General features: G+C 38.3%; 1 protein-coding gene across 3 annotated transcripts in view; it reads right to left on the bottom strand.

The window, feature by feature from the left end:
* Nucleotides 1–782: 782 nt before the first annotated feature.
* ZNF638 (zinc finger protein 638) overlaps nucleotides 783–14,451 on the bottom strand; it is an 86,748-nt gene continuing 73,079 nt past the window's right edge. For all 3 annotated transcript variants that reach the window (XM_051974309.1, XM_051974308.1, XM_051974310.1), the window contains 4 exons: nucleotides 13,622–13,720; nucleotides 11,522–11,590; nucleotides 10,593–10,711; nucleotides 783–1,116 (listed from right to left, as the gene is read on the bottom strand). In XM_051974309.1, the coding sequence (XP_051830269.1) occupies nucleotides 1,054–1,116; nucleotides 10,593–10,711; nucleotides 11,522–11,590; nucleotides 13,622–13,720 (350 nt within the window). In that variant the 3' untranslated portion in view covers nucleotides 783–1,053. The remainder of the gene's footprint in view (nucleotides 1,117–10,592; nucleotides 10,712–11,521; nucleotides 11,591–13,621; nucleotides 13,721–14,451) is intronic.

Below are 14,451 nucleotides of genomic sequence, written 5' to 3' on the forward strand. Positions count from 1 at the left end.
TACACTCTAAGTCAGGAAAATATGGAATACATTTTACAAATAACTACTCCCATATTTTTTTTAAAAAAATAAAAAAGGACATTTAAATCAGGGAAATTAATTGATGTGAACAGCTTATTCCCTGTTTGATAAATGTGCCATTACTATATTTTTATAACTTCATATTTAGCAAGTATGATCACTTTGATACCCATTCAAAAGTAACATTCTAAGTAGGCTGGTAATAAGCTGTCTCCCTTTATCCTCCCAACTGATAACAAACACTGACTGGCTAGTTTATGTGTCATATAACTGGGCCTTGGCAAAATATGACAGATATTCCCAGATGAGAAAAATCTGAGTTGACTTGACCAAAAAAAAAAAAATGTTTTAACAAAATAAATATCCATTTTGAGAGAACTACTTAAAATGTAGGTCTCAAAAATTCTGAGCTGACCAAAGGTTAACAGTTAAGATTCAATGCAGAAAATAAACAGTCACCTCATACCCAAACTAAACACCATGATATTAAAAAACAAGTGAAACTACTAGAGGTGGACAATGTCACGTACCAAGTTAGGACAGATACTCAGGTGATTATTACCCTAATAGACCAATTAGTCTAACCCATGAAGAAATCTTTGACACCACAGGTCCAAAGAAATGGATAAAGTACAGTCATTTTCTGAAAACAGGACACTAAATGTTACCACGATGACTCACAAGATTGTCAGTCAAGAAAATTCTTTAAGACACAGCAATCACAGAAAGATCCTTAGCAATAAACAACAAACACAAGTAGGTGCTGTTAAATATACAGTAGCAACATTTATTTCAACACTTGTATGTAAAAGATGTTTCTCCAGGCCAGATGATTTGATATAAAAATCAAACCCATCATACTCCCCCTCCCACACCTCCCCCCACCCCCAACAGTCCTTTCTACATCAAGTGCAATCAGAAATTTGTACAACATGAATATCTGCTTCTGAAACAAAGTTACAAATTAAGTGATAACAAAATACATAAAATCAACTGGACCCTAAATGAATTCTTAATGAATTCTTCTCCTGATCACCTGGAGCTTTTCTCTTCAGCCTCTTTCCGTTCTTTTTCTTTTTGCCTGGCCATGAATTTCTGTTTTAAAAAAAAAAAATTCATTAGAATTTCTTTCCCTTCCCCCTTGGAATCCATCCAAACAAAGATATATATATTTAAGCTTAGACCAACAACTTACACATATTACACAAAGCAGGCTAAATGTATGTGTGATCACTATATATGTCATTCCCCAAAATATTAAATGGTCAAAAGACATAAACAGTTCTCAGTAACGCACTACTAACAACCACATGAATGAATGCTCCCGATCATTAACAATATTAATGCCAACACTGGCAGGATTTGGGGAAGATACACACTATATAACATTCCTGTGGGAAACAATCAGCAGACTATTTTGAAAAGTAATTTTGAATTACTCAAATGTTCATGTTCATATCCTATGACCCAGAGATTACTAGGCCTATGCCCTATTATTAGTAGTAAGAAAGCCCTCATATATATCAAAATGCAAATAGAAGCACTTTCTTTTTGTTCCTTAGTTTTCTTTTATTCTTTTTTTTTTTTTTTTTAAATTTAGGCCTCTCCCCTTCCCTGAGATGGTAAGCAATCAGATATAGGTTATACATTTGCAATTACATGAAACATTTCCATAGTCATTAGACTCAAATAAAAGGAAAAAAAAAGGAAAGAAATAGCATGTTTTAAACTGTATTCAAATAATATCACTTCTTTCTCTGGAAGCAGATAGTATGTTTCTTCATTAGTCCTTTGGGATAGTCTTGGAACATTGTATTGCTGAGAAGAACTAAGTCATTCACATTCTTCACCAAATAATATGGCTGTTACTGTATGTTTTCCTTCTGTTCACTAAGCATCGATTCATAAGTCTGTCTAGGTTTTTCTAAAACCAGTTTGTCATTTTTGATAGCACAATAATATTCCATTACAATCCTTCACACCACAGCTTGTTTAGTTATTCCCCCTCCCAAAAAAATGATGGGCATCCCTTCAATTTCCAATTCTTAGCCACCACAAATATACACACACACATCCCAAAACATGCAGACCTAAGAAAGCAAATGTTGCAAAATTGCAAATAACAAAAGCAGGGTTCAAAATATGACGTATGAAAACATAGCTCTACCCAATGCCTTTGAAAACATGTAAAATCCATGATTACTACATATACTGGGCAGATTTTCAGACTTCCTATAGATTATTGTTATACAATAGAATTTTTAGACACTCATCAAATTTTTTTCCCCTTTCTTTTGCTGTCATCTGGGATGGCTTTCTGAGAGGGAGAAGATTTTGAAGAAAACTACAGTGAAGTTAAAAAGAAATTAATTTAAAACTTTTCCAAAAAATATGCAACTGTAAACCTCCCTCTCAGAGGTTACTGATTGTCAGTCTTGCCTAATCCCAGGCCTTCCGAGATCTCTGGCCACTGCCTTTTTGAGCAGTGGTTCTAGGATCAACAGAAGGCCCGAACACAGCGGCTTGTGAGCTTAGGTTTTTATTCCATGTGATGACATCCTGCACTTCTCCTGCACTCTCCCGTACTCCCTGGTCCCTACTACTTATATAGGGTCTATGAGGTCACATGCACAGCCAATAAGAGGAGACATCTCCCATTGATGCATTCTCAATGCGACCAGAATTCCCACTCACCAGCAATTTTTACTAGCTGCAGAGATCACACCCGGGGGCCTCAGGCATCAAAGCCTCTTCACTTCCTCTTATATTATGTAAGGTTCCTCTCCGACCCTTACAACTCTCTATGCTTGTTTAGTGGGGACCGCTCATCACATCAAACTAACTTTAACATCAACAATAGATTGCTTAATTAATGAGATTACAAGGTATATAAAAATAAAACAAAGGCAAACAAAAGTAAAGTTCTAAGAACTAGGTCCAACAGGGGCCAAAACCAAGAGAAGATAACATAGCGTTCAAACCACTAGTTTAAAGGCCTCATCTACAAGTGGAAAACAGGGCAAAACCTCTTCCCAGGCCACCATATGAATAGTGGGAGGCCGAGGGAGAAGCACCCAAGTCCATTGTCCAGTTCTGTCCGTCTCTAGGTGTCCGTGCATCAACCAGAGCAGTCCCAATTCAGCTGCTACACTGATGTTGTGTTCACTGTCTTTACTGGTGATTTGTTCACCATTTCCTACTGGTGTTTCATTCACCATTTTTATTGGTGGTGTGCTCACCGTTTTCACTGGTGTGTTCACCATTTCTATTGGTTTTGTGTTCACCGTCTTTACTGCTGTTTTGTTCACCTTCTTTTTTGGTGTTGTGTTCACCATCTTTACTGGTATTTTGTTCACTATCTTTACTGGTGTTTTGTTTACCGTCTTTACTGGTGTTTTCATTGTTTCTACTGGAGTTGTGTTCACCATTTTTACTGGTGTGTTCACCATCTTTACTGGTGTTTTCATTGTTTCTACTGGTGTGTTCACCGTTTTTACTGATGTTTTGTTCGTTTCTACTGGTGTGTTCACCATTTCTATTGGTATTGTGTTCACCGTTTTTACTGGTGTTGTGTTCATTGTTTCTACTGGTGTGTTCATCATTTCTACTGGTGTTGTGTTCACCGTTTTTGGTGTCATAGTCAGGAGGGACATGGCTTTTATCAGCGTCTCAAGAGCTGCTGACATCGGGCCTTTTTTTCTGGGCCATCGCTGATGCCTTCATCCGCTCTTTTTCTTTTTGATTCCCCAGGTCACAGATGTTCCTGGTTGGGCTCCCTTCCTCAGCCGTTGGATCTGCATCTGGAATGACAAGAGCATACCGGGGTCCCCAAACCCTGACCCAATCTGGGCTCTTCAAGAGACCATCTAAGCCCTTCCACATCACTGTGGAGAAAGGGCTATTGAGCCTGCGTGAGTCAGGTGGAGGGTTGTCCGAACCCCAACACACTCTTTTCTTGTTTAGACAGGAGCGTCTTTAGGGTATGAATAGCCAATAATGGCTTGACCTGTGGAGTTATATGAGATGCCAGTGGAATGGGCAATGCCAAATTCTAAGCAGAAGGACCAAAAGGCAGAAACTATATAAGCTGGTTCATTAACTGTCTTAAGTGCACTTAGGACTCTAGCAATGGAAAAACAATGATAGCTGATCACATGCCTGTTACCCCAGATTGTAGTTAAGCCATGAGGAATTGAGAATATGTATCCATGGTTACATGGATGCTCTGCCTCTTAACATGAGTAACGTCCATTTGCCAAATTTCATTGGGTCTCAAACCGTGAGGGTTCTTCCCTGTAGGAAGGGTAGGAGCGTAGAAAGGAAGGCAAGCTATACAGGCTTTTATCATGCTCCCAGTTTCCTCTTCTGTTATCCCAAATTGCACATGTAAAGCTCGAGCAGCTTGATAATAAAAAATAGGACCTGGGAGTCCACTATGAGAGTGGACATGCAAGATATAAATTTTACCTGGATGCTTTCTCACTTGCTCTTAAAGTTCCTTAAAGAGCTGATATATATTAAAAGCTATAAATTTTATTTGGGCTGTGGCAATTCTTTGTACCACACTTACTGAATAGACTGAATCAGATATTATATTTAATCTCCTAGATAATAAAAGCTATAATGATTACATACAATTCATTCTGCTGAGTGGACTGAAAAGGAATTCTGATTACTCTCTTTTTAGTTAAGTTACGAGCGTATACAGCACAAATATTTTCTTTGGATGCGTCTGTAAAGATAGTTGGTCCTTTAAGAGGAACCTTAGAAACCTTTTCTTCAAAAATCCATTGCCAATTATGTAATAGCCAGGTTATCTTTAATGGAGACCCATGTGTAAAATTTGGAACTGTGGCCAAAAAAATTTGTCACTCTGGGATGGTTTCACAGCACGCACTAGTATAAAAGGTGTACATTTTGTCAGGTCTTATCCCAGATAACTGTCCTAATCTCTTAATGACCTATAAGATTCTAGCCATAAACACTGGGTAAGGAGTAAGGCTTTGTTCTGGTTGTGCTGGGAAGTCCACCCACTCTATCACACAGGCTCCTTGATGAAGGACTGCTGTGGATGCCTCTTTTGTAGCAAAAACTTATTTCCAAGGCTTTTTGAATGACTGACTCAACCACATTGGATAAAGCCAGGTCAATTTCTCTCAAAGCCTCTTGAGCTTCTTTTGTAAACTGGTATGGTGAGTCCAAAGCATTGGCTCCCCTTAAAATGTCATACAAAGATTGTAAGCGATAGGTAGTTAAGCCCAATACTAGACATATCCATTGGATATCTCTTATGTTTTCTGAAAGTCATTTAAGGTGTCCAACTTCTCTGTTCTTAAAGAAAGTTTTTGTACTGTAAGTACCTTAGTGTATACTTCATACCCTAAATATAATAAGGAGAATACCCTTGAATTTTTTCTTGGGCTGTATACAATTGGTAGTTCCTTAATGTTTCTATGGTCTTTTGTAGATATGCTTCTAATATTTGCTCCTCAGGTGCACATCCCAATATATCATCCGTGTAATGTGACATTACTTTTGGAAATGCTTTTCTTACTGGAGTAAGGGCAGCATCCACATACAGTTGACACTTAGTAGGGCTATTTTTCACTCCCTGTGACAAAACTGTCCATTTATATATTTTATAAAGCTCAGCTAAATTAATGTTAGGCACTGAAAAGGCAAAGCTTTTCATATCCTCCTTATCTAGAGGAATAGAATAGAAACAATCCTTAATTCAAAGAGACCATTCCCTAGGCAACTGAGCAGAAGATAGAAGCCCAAACTGAAGAACTCCCATTGTCTCCACCTGTTCATTTACTTTTCTCAAATCAGTCAATATCCTCCATTTTCCAGATTTCTTTCTTACAACAAATACAGGGGAATTCCAAGGACTTAGAAAAGACTGTAAATGTCCTTTGTCAAATTGCTCTTGTACTATATCTAATGCCAGAATTTTTTGACTTTGTAAGATTTCTCTTCCCCAAATTGATGGGGATTTTTTTTTAAACTATAAAAGGAGTAAAAATTCCTGTTTCGCCTTCAAAAGTCCATCTCAAAGGGGTAGCACTAACTTCAGCTGCTATTGATTCTCTTACACCAGACATGTAGGTATCTGCCTTAATCTTGGGCCAGTGACTGGGCCAACTGGCACCTCTAATGACTGTACATTCTGCACCTGTACCTACCAACCTTTTCAATGGTAGGCCATTTACATAGACAAGTTAGCATATGTTGGTTAGCTGTAGCAGCTGCAGTTTAGAATATTCCTAGATTCTGTTGCTGAGAGTCCAAATCTGGATAAATATCACCAAATTGCATTTCAGGAGTGTAAATTAGTAAACCTGATGCTACTCCTCCTCCTGGGTCATAGATCACCCATTGTCTACCTATATTAGTAATGAGACAATAGCTACACATTCCTCAGTTTCCCAAATCAGTATATGGATAGATATTGTTTTGTAAGTACTCTCAGAAAATTAATTGGTCAAGCTGACTATGTGTGGAGGCAAAGGATCTATAGGCAGAACAGGAACAGATTTCAACTCTCCAGGAGATATCTCAATAGGTCCCAGCAGCATACAGCTCTACTCTCCCTAAATGCAATCCCCTTCCCCCACAGGTTTGCTTAAAGATTCTCTGGGTATATTAGCTGCCACCAAGCCACAAGTATTTTTTTATCTGAAACAGAGCTCCACCTCTTGTAATAAGGATATAGGGGGTGGGCAAAACTGCTTCATAGGTGGTACTGATGGTGTCATCACTTCTCCCACCCAATAGGCAGAATTGAGGGAGGAGAGTCAAGACAGAGAATATCCTAAGAGTGCATACTCTGTGGTAGGCAGAATTGGAACAGAAAGAGCTTTGCATGTGAAAAACACCAGACCCCTTCTCTTCTGCAAGGTTCTTGACACACCTAATTCTTTTTCTGTCTAGCTCACCATGGTAATTAAGATACTTAACTCTTATCGAGAAATGGCTAAACCTTGCAGATCTCCTAGAGCAGTAACAGGTAAAATAAATCAGTAAAATGCTAAAAAAGATTTCTTTAACTATGTTCCACATGCTGTACTCTCTGAGGCTACAGCCACCAACACTGTTTGCTTTTGTCCTGATACTTCCTTGTTTGGTTGCCCAAGTTAAAATCTTTCCTAGTTTTAAAACTTGTGGGATTTCTTTACCCATTGTATCCAGTTAGTTCTCCCATTATTAACTGCTGTAAAAAGTAGTTTTTTGCTCCTTCTCTGCCTCAGCCTGCAGGCCAAACTCTTGTACTTTTTATTCTAACTGCTGTAAAATAACTTTTCGTTTCTTCTCTAACTAAACCTGTAACTCTTGCACTTCTTGTTCTAATTATTGTAATCTTTTGTTTCTTCTCTTCCTCAGCCTGGAGGCAGAGTTCTTGTACTTTTAGTTCTAACTGCTGTAAAGTAACTTCTCGGTTCTTCTCTTTCTCTTGATTTTTTTCTCAATGGGTGTGGGAATAAACGCCTTGGAGCCCGGGAGCAGGCCCCCTACTCCTTCCTCATCAGCCATGTTCTCTGCTATAGAATCACCTACCTGGCTCTCTAACTTAATATACTTGAGCTGTGTGCACAGCTGTGTCATAGGGCATGTTCACAGGTAAACTTAAGACCCAGATCCATTATGCTTCTCTGCCTTCTCAGCTCTCGATGAGGCTGTTCAACCTTCGGGTCCTGACAACTCTGAAAGCGCTGCCCCCACATTGGCCTGCCACTTGTAGCCTCCCCCTCAGAGGTTACCGACTGTTAGTTTTGCCTAATCCCAGGCCTTCAGAAATCCCTGGCCATTGCCTCTTTGAGCAGTGATTCTTTACTGTTTACCTAGTCCTAGGTCTTTAGAGAACTCTGGCTACTTTCTCACAGTAGTGGTTCTCTCATCCAACAGAGCGCCCAGCATCTTGCAAGCTCAGATCTTTATTGTACAGGATCACATCCTGTATCACTCCTACACTCTCCTGCATTCCCACTCAACTCCACCTATTTCCTGGTCCCTAATACTAATATTGGGTCTATGAGGTCACAAGCACAGCCAATAAGAGAAGGAGGCATCTCCCATTGATGATGCCTTGCGACTTGAGTTCCCATGAGAGATGGTCCCTTTTAGCTGCAGAGATCACATCCGGGTGCCTCAGGCATCAAAGCTTCTTTACTTCCTCATTATATTATGCAAGGTTCCTCTTGGACATGCAACAGACAATGAGGTGATTCCAACAGACTTGTGATGCAAAATGCCATTCAAATCCAGAGAAAGAACTAAGGAGACTGAATGTGGATCGAAGCATAATATTTACACTTTTTGTTATTTGCTTGATTTCCCCCCCCTTTCTTGAGGGCTCCCCCTCCCCACACTTTAGTCTGCTCTTTTTTTGGGTGGGGCGCAGCATGACAAATGATGGAAATATGTTTAAAAGAATTACACATGTTTAACCTATATTAGTTTGCTTGTGGTATTGGAGAGGAAAGGAGAAAAATTTGTACAAAGTTTTGCAAAGGTGAATAAAAACTATCTTTGGAGGCAGCTAGATACAAAATTTCTCTCCTCTTGCTGGATTTTGCTGTTAAAATATAGTAATACTAATGATTTATATGGAGTTTTTTAATATCCTACAACTTTTCCAAAATTAATTGTCTTCAATTTCAAGTACTTTCTAGGGTTCTCTTACATAAACCATGGCTGAGTTTTGCATGACTATATATGTATAGCCTATATAAGATTGCATGTTATCTTGGGAAGAAGGAAGAGAAAAAGGGAGAAAAATTTGGAACCCAGAATCTTACAAAAATGAATGTTGAAAACAATCTTTATAAATGTTTTCTCCTTTTTCTTTTTTTGCTGAGGCAATTGGGGTTAAATGACTTGCAAAGAGTCCCACAGCTAGGAAATATTAACTGCCTGAGGCCAGATTTGAACTCAGGTCTTCCTGACTTCAGAGCTGGTGCTCTATCCACTGTGCCATCTAGCTGCCCATGTTTAGATATAATTGGAAAAAAAATAAAATATTGAGTGAAAAAAGAAAATGAGTATTTCTTCTTTACCTATGTTCATTCTACCAGTAACCTATTTGTCTTATTGCTATAGCTAGCAGTTCTAGTGCTACACTGAATAGTAATGATGATCAAAGACACTCTGGCTTTATTCCTAATCTCACTAGAAAGTTGGCTGTTTATCCTCATCTATTTATTCTCATTAGAGAGAATATTGCTTCTTGGTTTTATCAAAGTTATCAATCATATCATATATTATTCCTATGTTTTCTATCATTTCTTAATATTAAGTATCATAGCAAAAGTTTCTTCTCTATTGATAGAAATCATTTTTGTTGCTATTGCTATTAAAATACTGCCAATTGTGTTTATACCTTTCCTGATATTGAACCAGGTACAAATCAAGCACAGTAATATAATACAGTCTGTCATATATTACTAAAGTCTCCTTGATAACTGATATTTTTATACAGATATTTCTTAGGAGTGGTTGATAGTTTATTCCTTGGTTCAGTTATCAAGATCATACTTGTATCTTTTAGGAATTTGATAGAAAACCTTTCCTATTGTTCCTATTGGTTTTCCCCCAAACAATTTGAATAGTTCTTTAAATGTTTGATATAATATACTTGTAAATGCATAGGTCCTAGGTTCTTTTCCTTTTATGACTTTTTTCAGTTTTATTGTCATATAAATTGTGTGTAACAGTTCCTACTAATTTATTCCTCATTGGTTATGCTTTTATCAATTAGTGTAATGGACTGAGGCTCAAGTTGATGCACCAAGGCCCCAAGCACGTGAGGCTAAATAATAATTGGACCATACTCTATTAATATATATTTTTGGAGAAAGAATGGCCCCCACCTACTTTGTGTAAGTCCTGATGTGTTGTATAGGAAATGACGATTTTGGTGGGTGGAGGCAGGGGGGCGGAGAGGGAAGCTGAAAGAGAGACTGTTGGCTGGCATCTTGACACAGCTGCTCACATTGCTAATCCCCCTTCACCTCCACTAAGAATAAAGATTGACGATTTTCCCCTAACCTGAATTCCTGGTTCTGGCTGATTTTAAATACGCAGTCATCACAGATTAGGAATGTTCTGATTTCCCAAACAAAAGGCCAAAGAGATTGCTGTATTAAATCTTTTAAGGACATTGATTACACAGTGTCCCTAATCCATCAGGCAGGTAGACTCTGGATGAGGCCTCAAAGTTGACATATGTTGGAGGAAAGAGGGAATCACATAACGCATGAAGTGAAATGAAATTCTCATTAGATTTAGAGTGATAGTGTCCTTTTTCCATGGAGGCCTACGGAGATTAAATGATTTGACTAAAGTCACCCAGACAGTAAACAGCCCAGCTGGGGACTGAACTCTGTGACTTCTCAGTTTGCCATTCTTGTAATAATTCTATGCAACTCCACAAAGGAGCCCATCAACAGAATAGAAACTAAAGGGAAAGCACAAATCATAAGAACTTGAAACTAAGATATAATCTCAAAAAGGGACTGGGGGAGTGGATGAGAATGCTAAAAGACTCAAGGATGGATGAGCCAAAAAGTTACCTCTGTATTCTGCTTGTGGCGCGCACTCTTGCAATGATTTGCCATTGTTTTCTGATCGGAGTAGAAGAGGGAACAAATAGGACAGAAGAAACCGGCCTTCGGTATAAGAAAATCTAAATCTGGAAGACAAGACAACAAGGAAGACAGAAGATGTGTGTGTGCATACTGACTCTAATTTGACATTGTAATATTCCACAACCTTCACTGGGCACCAAGATGATCTGGCAGCCTGGTTATGATGCCTCCAGATAATTCGTAGAAAAGTTTAGGGTCTCAATATATTACGAAGGGCCAAGAAATTCTCCAACCTCATGAGGACTTCAACCTACTTGGAAATACAGCAGGTCACATGAAAAGCTGGATTTGTCATCAGTTATCTCCAGGGCTTAGCTTTGTCACTACCATGACAATGACCTTGAGGCCATGAGAAAACATGCCATCAAGTACCATACCACAGACTCTCATATATTTATGGTAAATATGGTATTTACTCCAAAGAGCAAAAGGAGAGAAGGGTATTCAAATGACAGTCCCATTAACAGTTCAACATCAAGAAAGGAATAAGGCTAATACTATTATAGTTGTACCCAGTCTAATAACCCACCTACTCCCCAAAAAGGGCAAATATTGAATTGTGGCACTTTCAACAACAATTCCAATATATTTCCTCAATTTTCTAGCCAAAATACTGTTGTGGCTGAAAAACTGTATATGATGAGAAAAGATTCATATGCTCTTTCTCCCCAAAGTATATTAGCAGATGACTTTGACTTCTGAGCTCACAAGGCTCTCTTATTGTCCCTCATGAGCTTCCATGTCATCAATTACTTGTATATATGCTATATATCCTTAGTATCATGCCAACAGCTGCACAAAGATTTGGATAAAATGTTTTGTTGTTGATGTTGGACTGGTCTGAAGTTACTTGCCTAATGAAGACTCTTCATCTTTCTTTCTCTTTTTCTCAGGTTCTGCATCTTCTGATCCAGATTCTTCAACTAAAATTACAATTGAGTTTAAAGAAAAACAAACAAACAAACAAACAAACTCCCCACCAGATCTAGAGGCAAGCATTTTTCCAATCTCCCAAATAGTGTTCTCCCCTAAAGACCCAAACATCTGAAATCTAAAGTCTGCCAAAGACCTTTTCTAATTCTCATTGCACTCTATTTTCTCATCAACAGACATCATGTTTTCTCCTATAATTATTAGGAAGTTTTTAAAGTAGACAATGCGCAGTGAAATAAAATTCATTTTTGACCCCTTTGTGGGACCTAGTAGCCCAGGGTTGGGATGACTAAGAAGTTGAATAAAAGAAGGTCAAATAATGATTTCTTTTCTATGATCTGTATGCTGGAATGATAGATAACATTTACTGCTTCTGTCTGTTGAAAGTTAAAAGTGTTAACACCCTGAGATAGCATAGCAGCACCTGCAGATTTACAGACCAGAAATTGGAGCTCTGAATTGGTACTGCCATAAGAACAAGTGGAGTATGAGGAAAACCTTGAAATTGTAAAATTTCCATTACAAGAGACTTCAAAATAAGAATTTTTAACTTCAGGGTCATAGATCCTTTTCAGCAATCTAGTGCAATCTAAGAAAGAGCTTGTTCTCAGAATATTTTTAAATGCTTTAAATAAAAAACCTAAGATTAACAAATTCTATGGAAATAGTTATAATTTTAAAAACAAGTCCACAGTTACCAGGTTAAGAACAAAACCCTGACAATTCCTCACCTACAATTTACCTTAACAAATATTCACAGGATCAAAGTCTAGAGTTGAAAAGGACCCCTGAGAACATCTTGCTCAAGCCCCAGTGCCCCTCTTTTTATAGGTACAGAAAATATAGAGCAATAAGAGAGCAAGACTAAACCCTGTGCACTAGTACTCAAACATCTGAAGACCATGAGTATGGCCTCTCTAGGCTGGGTGTTGTCAGGGACTCTGGGAAACCCCGGGCTCTCCTCTTACTGTCTTCCAGCTTGTCAACATCCTTGCTCCAAAATTATAAATGGTGGGACCAGGAGGCGCTGCCACATCTTTGCTTGTTAACTTCACTGCTGTCTAATCACCCTGATAAAATTTCTACTAGGTTTGCAGTTCATTAAAACTCCCGATCTCTTGCAAACAGATTAGCTATGGGCTGATCATGTTTCTTCCTTTCTGTTGTTATAAGAAGTTTATGTCTGGTAACTGTGTTAGGTTTCATGTTGATGTCTACTGAATTTTATCTTAAATTCAGTACAATGTCAGTTATCAATCTCTTTTTGGTCCTTCTTTATCATCTAGTATGCAGGGGCTTTGTCATCTGCAATTCAGACTATGATATCACCTATCCTTTTAACATTTTAATCTGTGAGTAGAACAAATCTTATACAGCCCTTTACAGCTTCCTGGAGCACTCCCCTAGCACACTAAAACTTCAAATTTCATCAGACATCTTATAGAAGTTAATTAGTCCTACTTGCTCACTCTTGATTTGTAAGCTATTTTTCTCTGGCTGTTGGTCAATTTAAGAAGTTTTGCAAATGAATGTGTTTTTTGGATGAAGTGATTAAATGACAACTTGAGGCTTCTCCTAAGCACCTCACTTCAAAGTTGTTGTTTCATTTTTACTGTTGGCTAAATATGAAAAGACCTTCTGAATATTTCTTTTTCGATGAATCAACTGGTCTAAGTTGTATGAATAGGTTTAGCTTGGAGGGAAGACTGGGCCAAGTGGAGGCACATGGACAGTTAGGTGAGCTGCCTCCTCAAGTTGCTGAAACACTGCCCCATGGAAGAAGGATGAGGCTTGTTGTCTGGTCCCACAAGAAAGAAGCAGCAGCAATAGAAATTAAAGTAAAGCAGATCTAGGTCTGATCCTAATTAAGTATTCAATTAGGAGAATGACTTGCCTAAGCTCGACTCCCTGAGAATCTTTAGCACTGAACCTGACTTGTTTGGCTGTGGCTCCCTTCTAACTTCTGACTAAGTTTGCCCCTGTACAAACTGGACCTTCACTTGCATAGAACCCAGCTTTACCTGTATTCAAGGCTTCTTCCAGTTTGGGCTGTTCTGAGGTATCAGATGTCTCAGAGGACGGCATTTTCTTGCTTCGACTCCTTTTAGCTGAAGTTTTAGCTTTAAAAAGAAGTGACAAAACGAATAAAACTCATGTTGTACTAGCAAATCCCTAGATTTCCAAAAGGAAGAAAATCTGATATGTATTATATATTGTTCCATTCAGTTCCAGAAACCCAAAGTGGACATTTTTCTTTCTTTCCTTTTTTTTTTTTTTCCTGTGTATGCACAGGGAATGGGGAAAGGTAAAGAAGAGAACATTGTTCAGGAAAAACTTCCTGATCCTGAAGGTGGATTGAGGGATGGAAGCATGGGAGAGACATGAGGGGGAAAAGAGGAGAAGGAGAAGAGAACAAAACAAAAAAGGAGAGTTGCCTTAGATGTATGAGAGAAAAGGGGTCTGGCCAAACAATTGTGGTTAATGAAAGACTACCATGCTATACAAGACAATTAAAGACGTTAAGACTTGGGAAACTGAATCTGATGCAGACAAACAGGAAGACAACCATGGGAACAAAGATTTTTAAGAAAAATCATTTTGAAAGACTGAAGAACTCTGATCAAACGAAGCAAGCATAAGGACACAGCCAATGTGTGAATTCAGTCATGAACATGACTGCACTTATCTAATCATTCAGATGGTTCTTTTTTATTCCTCCTTTTGGCTTTCGATGCCAAGAGGGTGAGAGAAGAGAACAAAGTAACAAGATTTATGGCAAAAAAACCAAAAGAAATCCATAGTAACTTCTTTAAAGACACAGAACAGGAGGGAAGAATGAAATGGTTAAAAA

The sequence above is a fragment of the Antechinus flavipes genome, chromosome 2 (genome assembly GCF_016432865.1).
Source record: "Antechinus flavipes isolate AdamAnt ecotype Samford, QLD, Australia chromosome 2, AdamAnt_v2, whole genome shotgun sequence".
In the NCBI taxonomy this organism is placed as follows: Eukaryota; Metazoa; Chordata; class Mammalia; order Dasyuromorphia; family Dasyuridae; genus Antechinus; species Antechinus flavipes.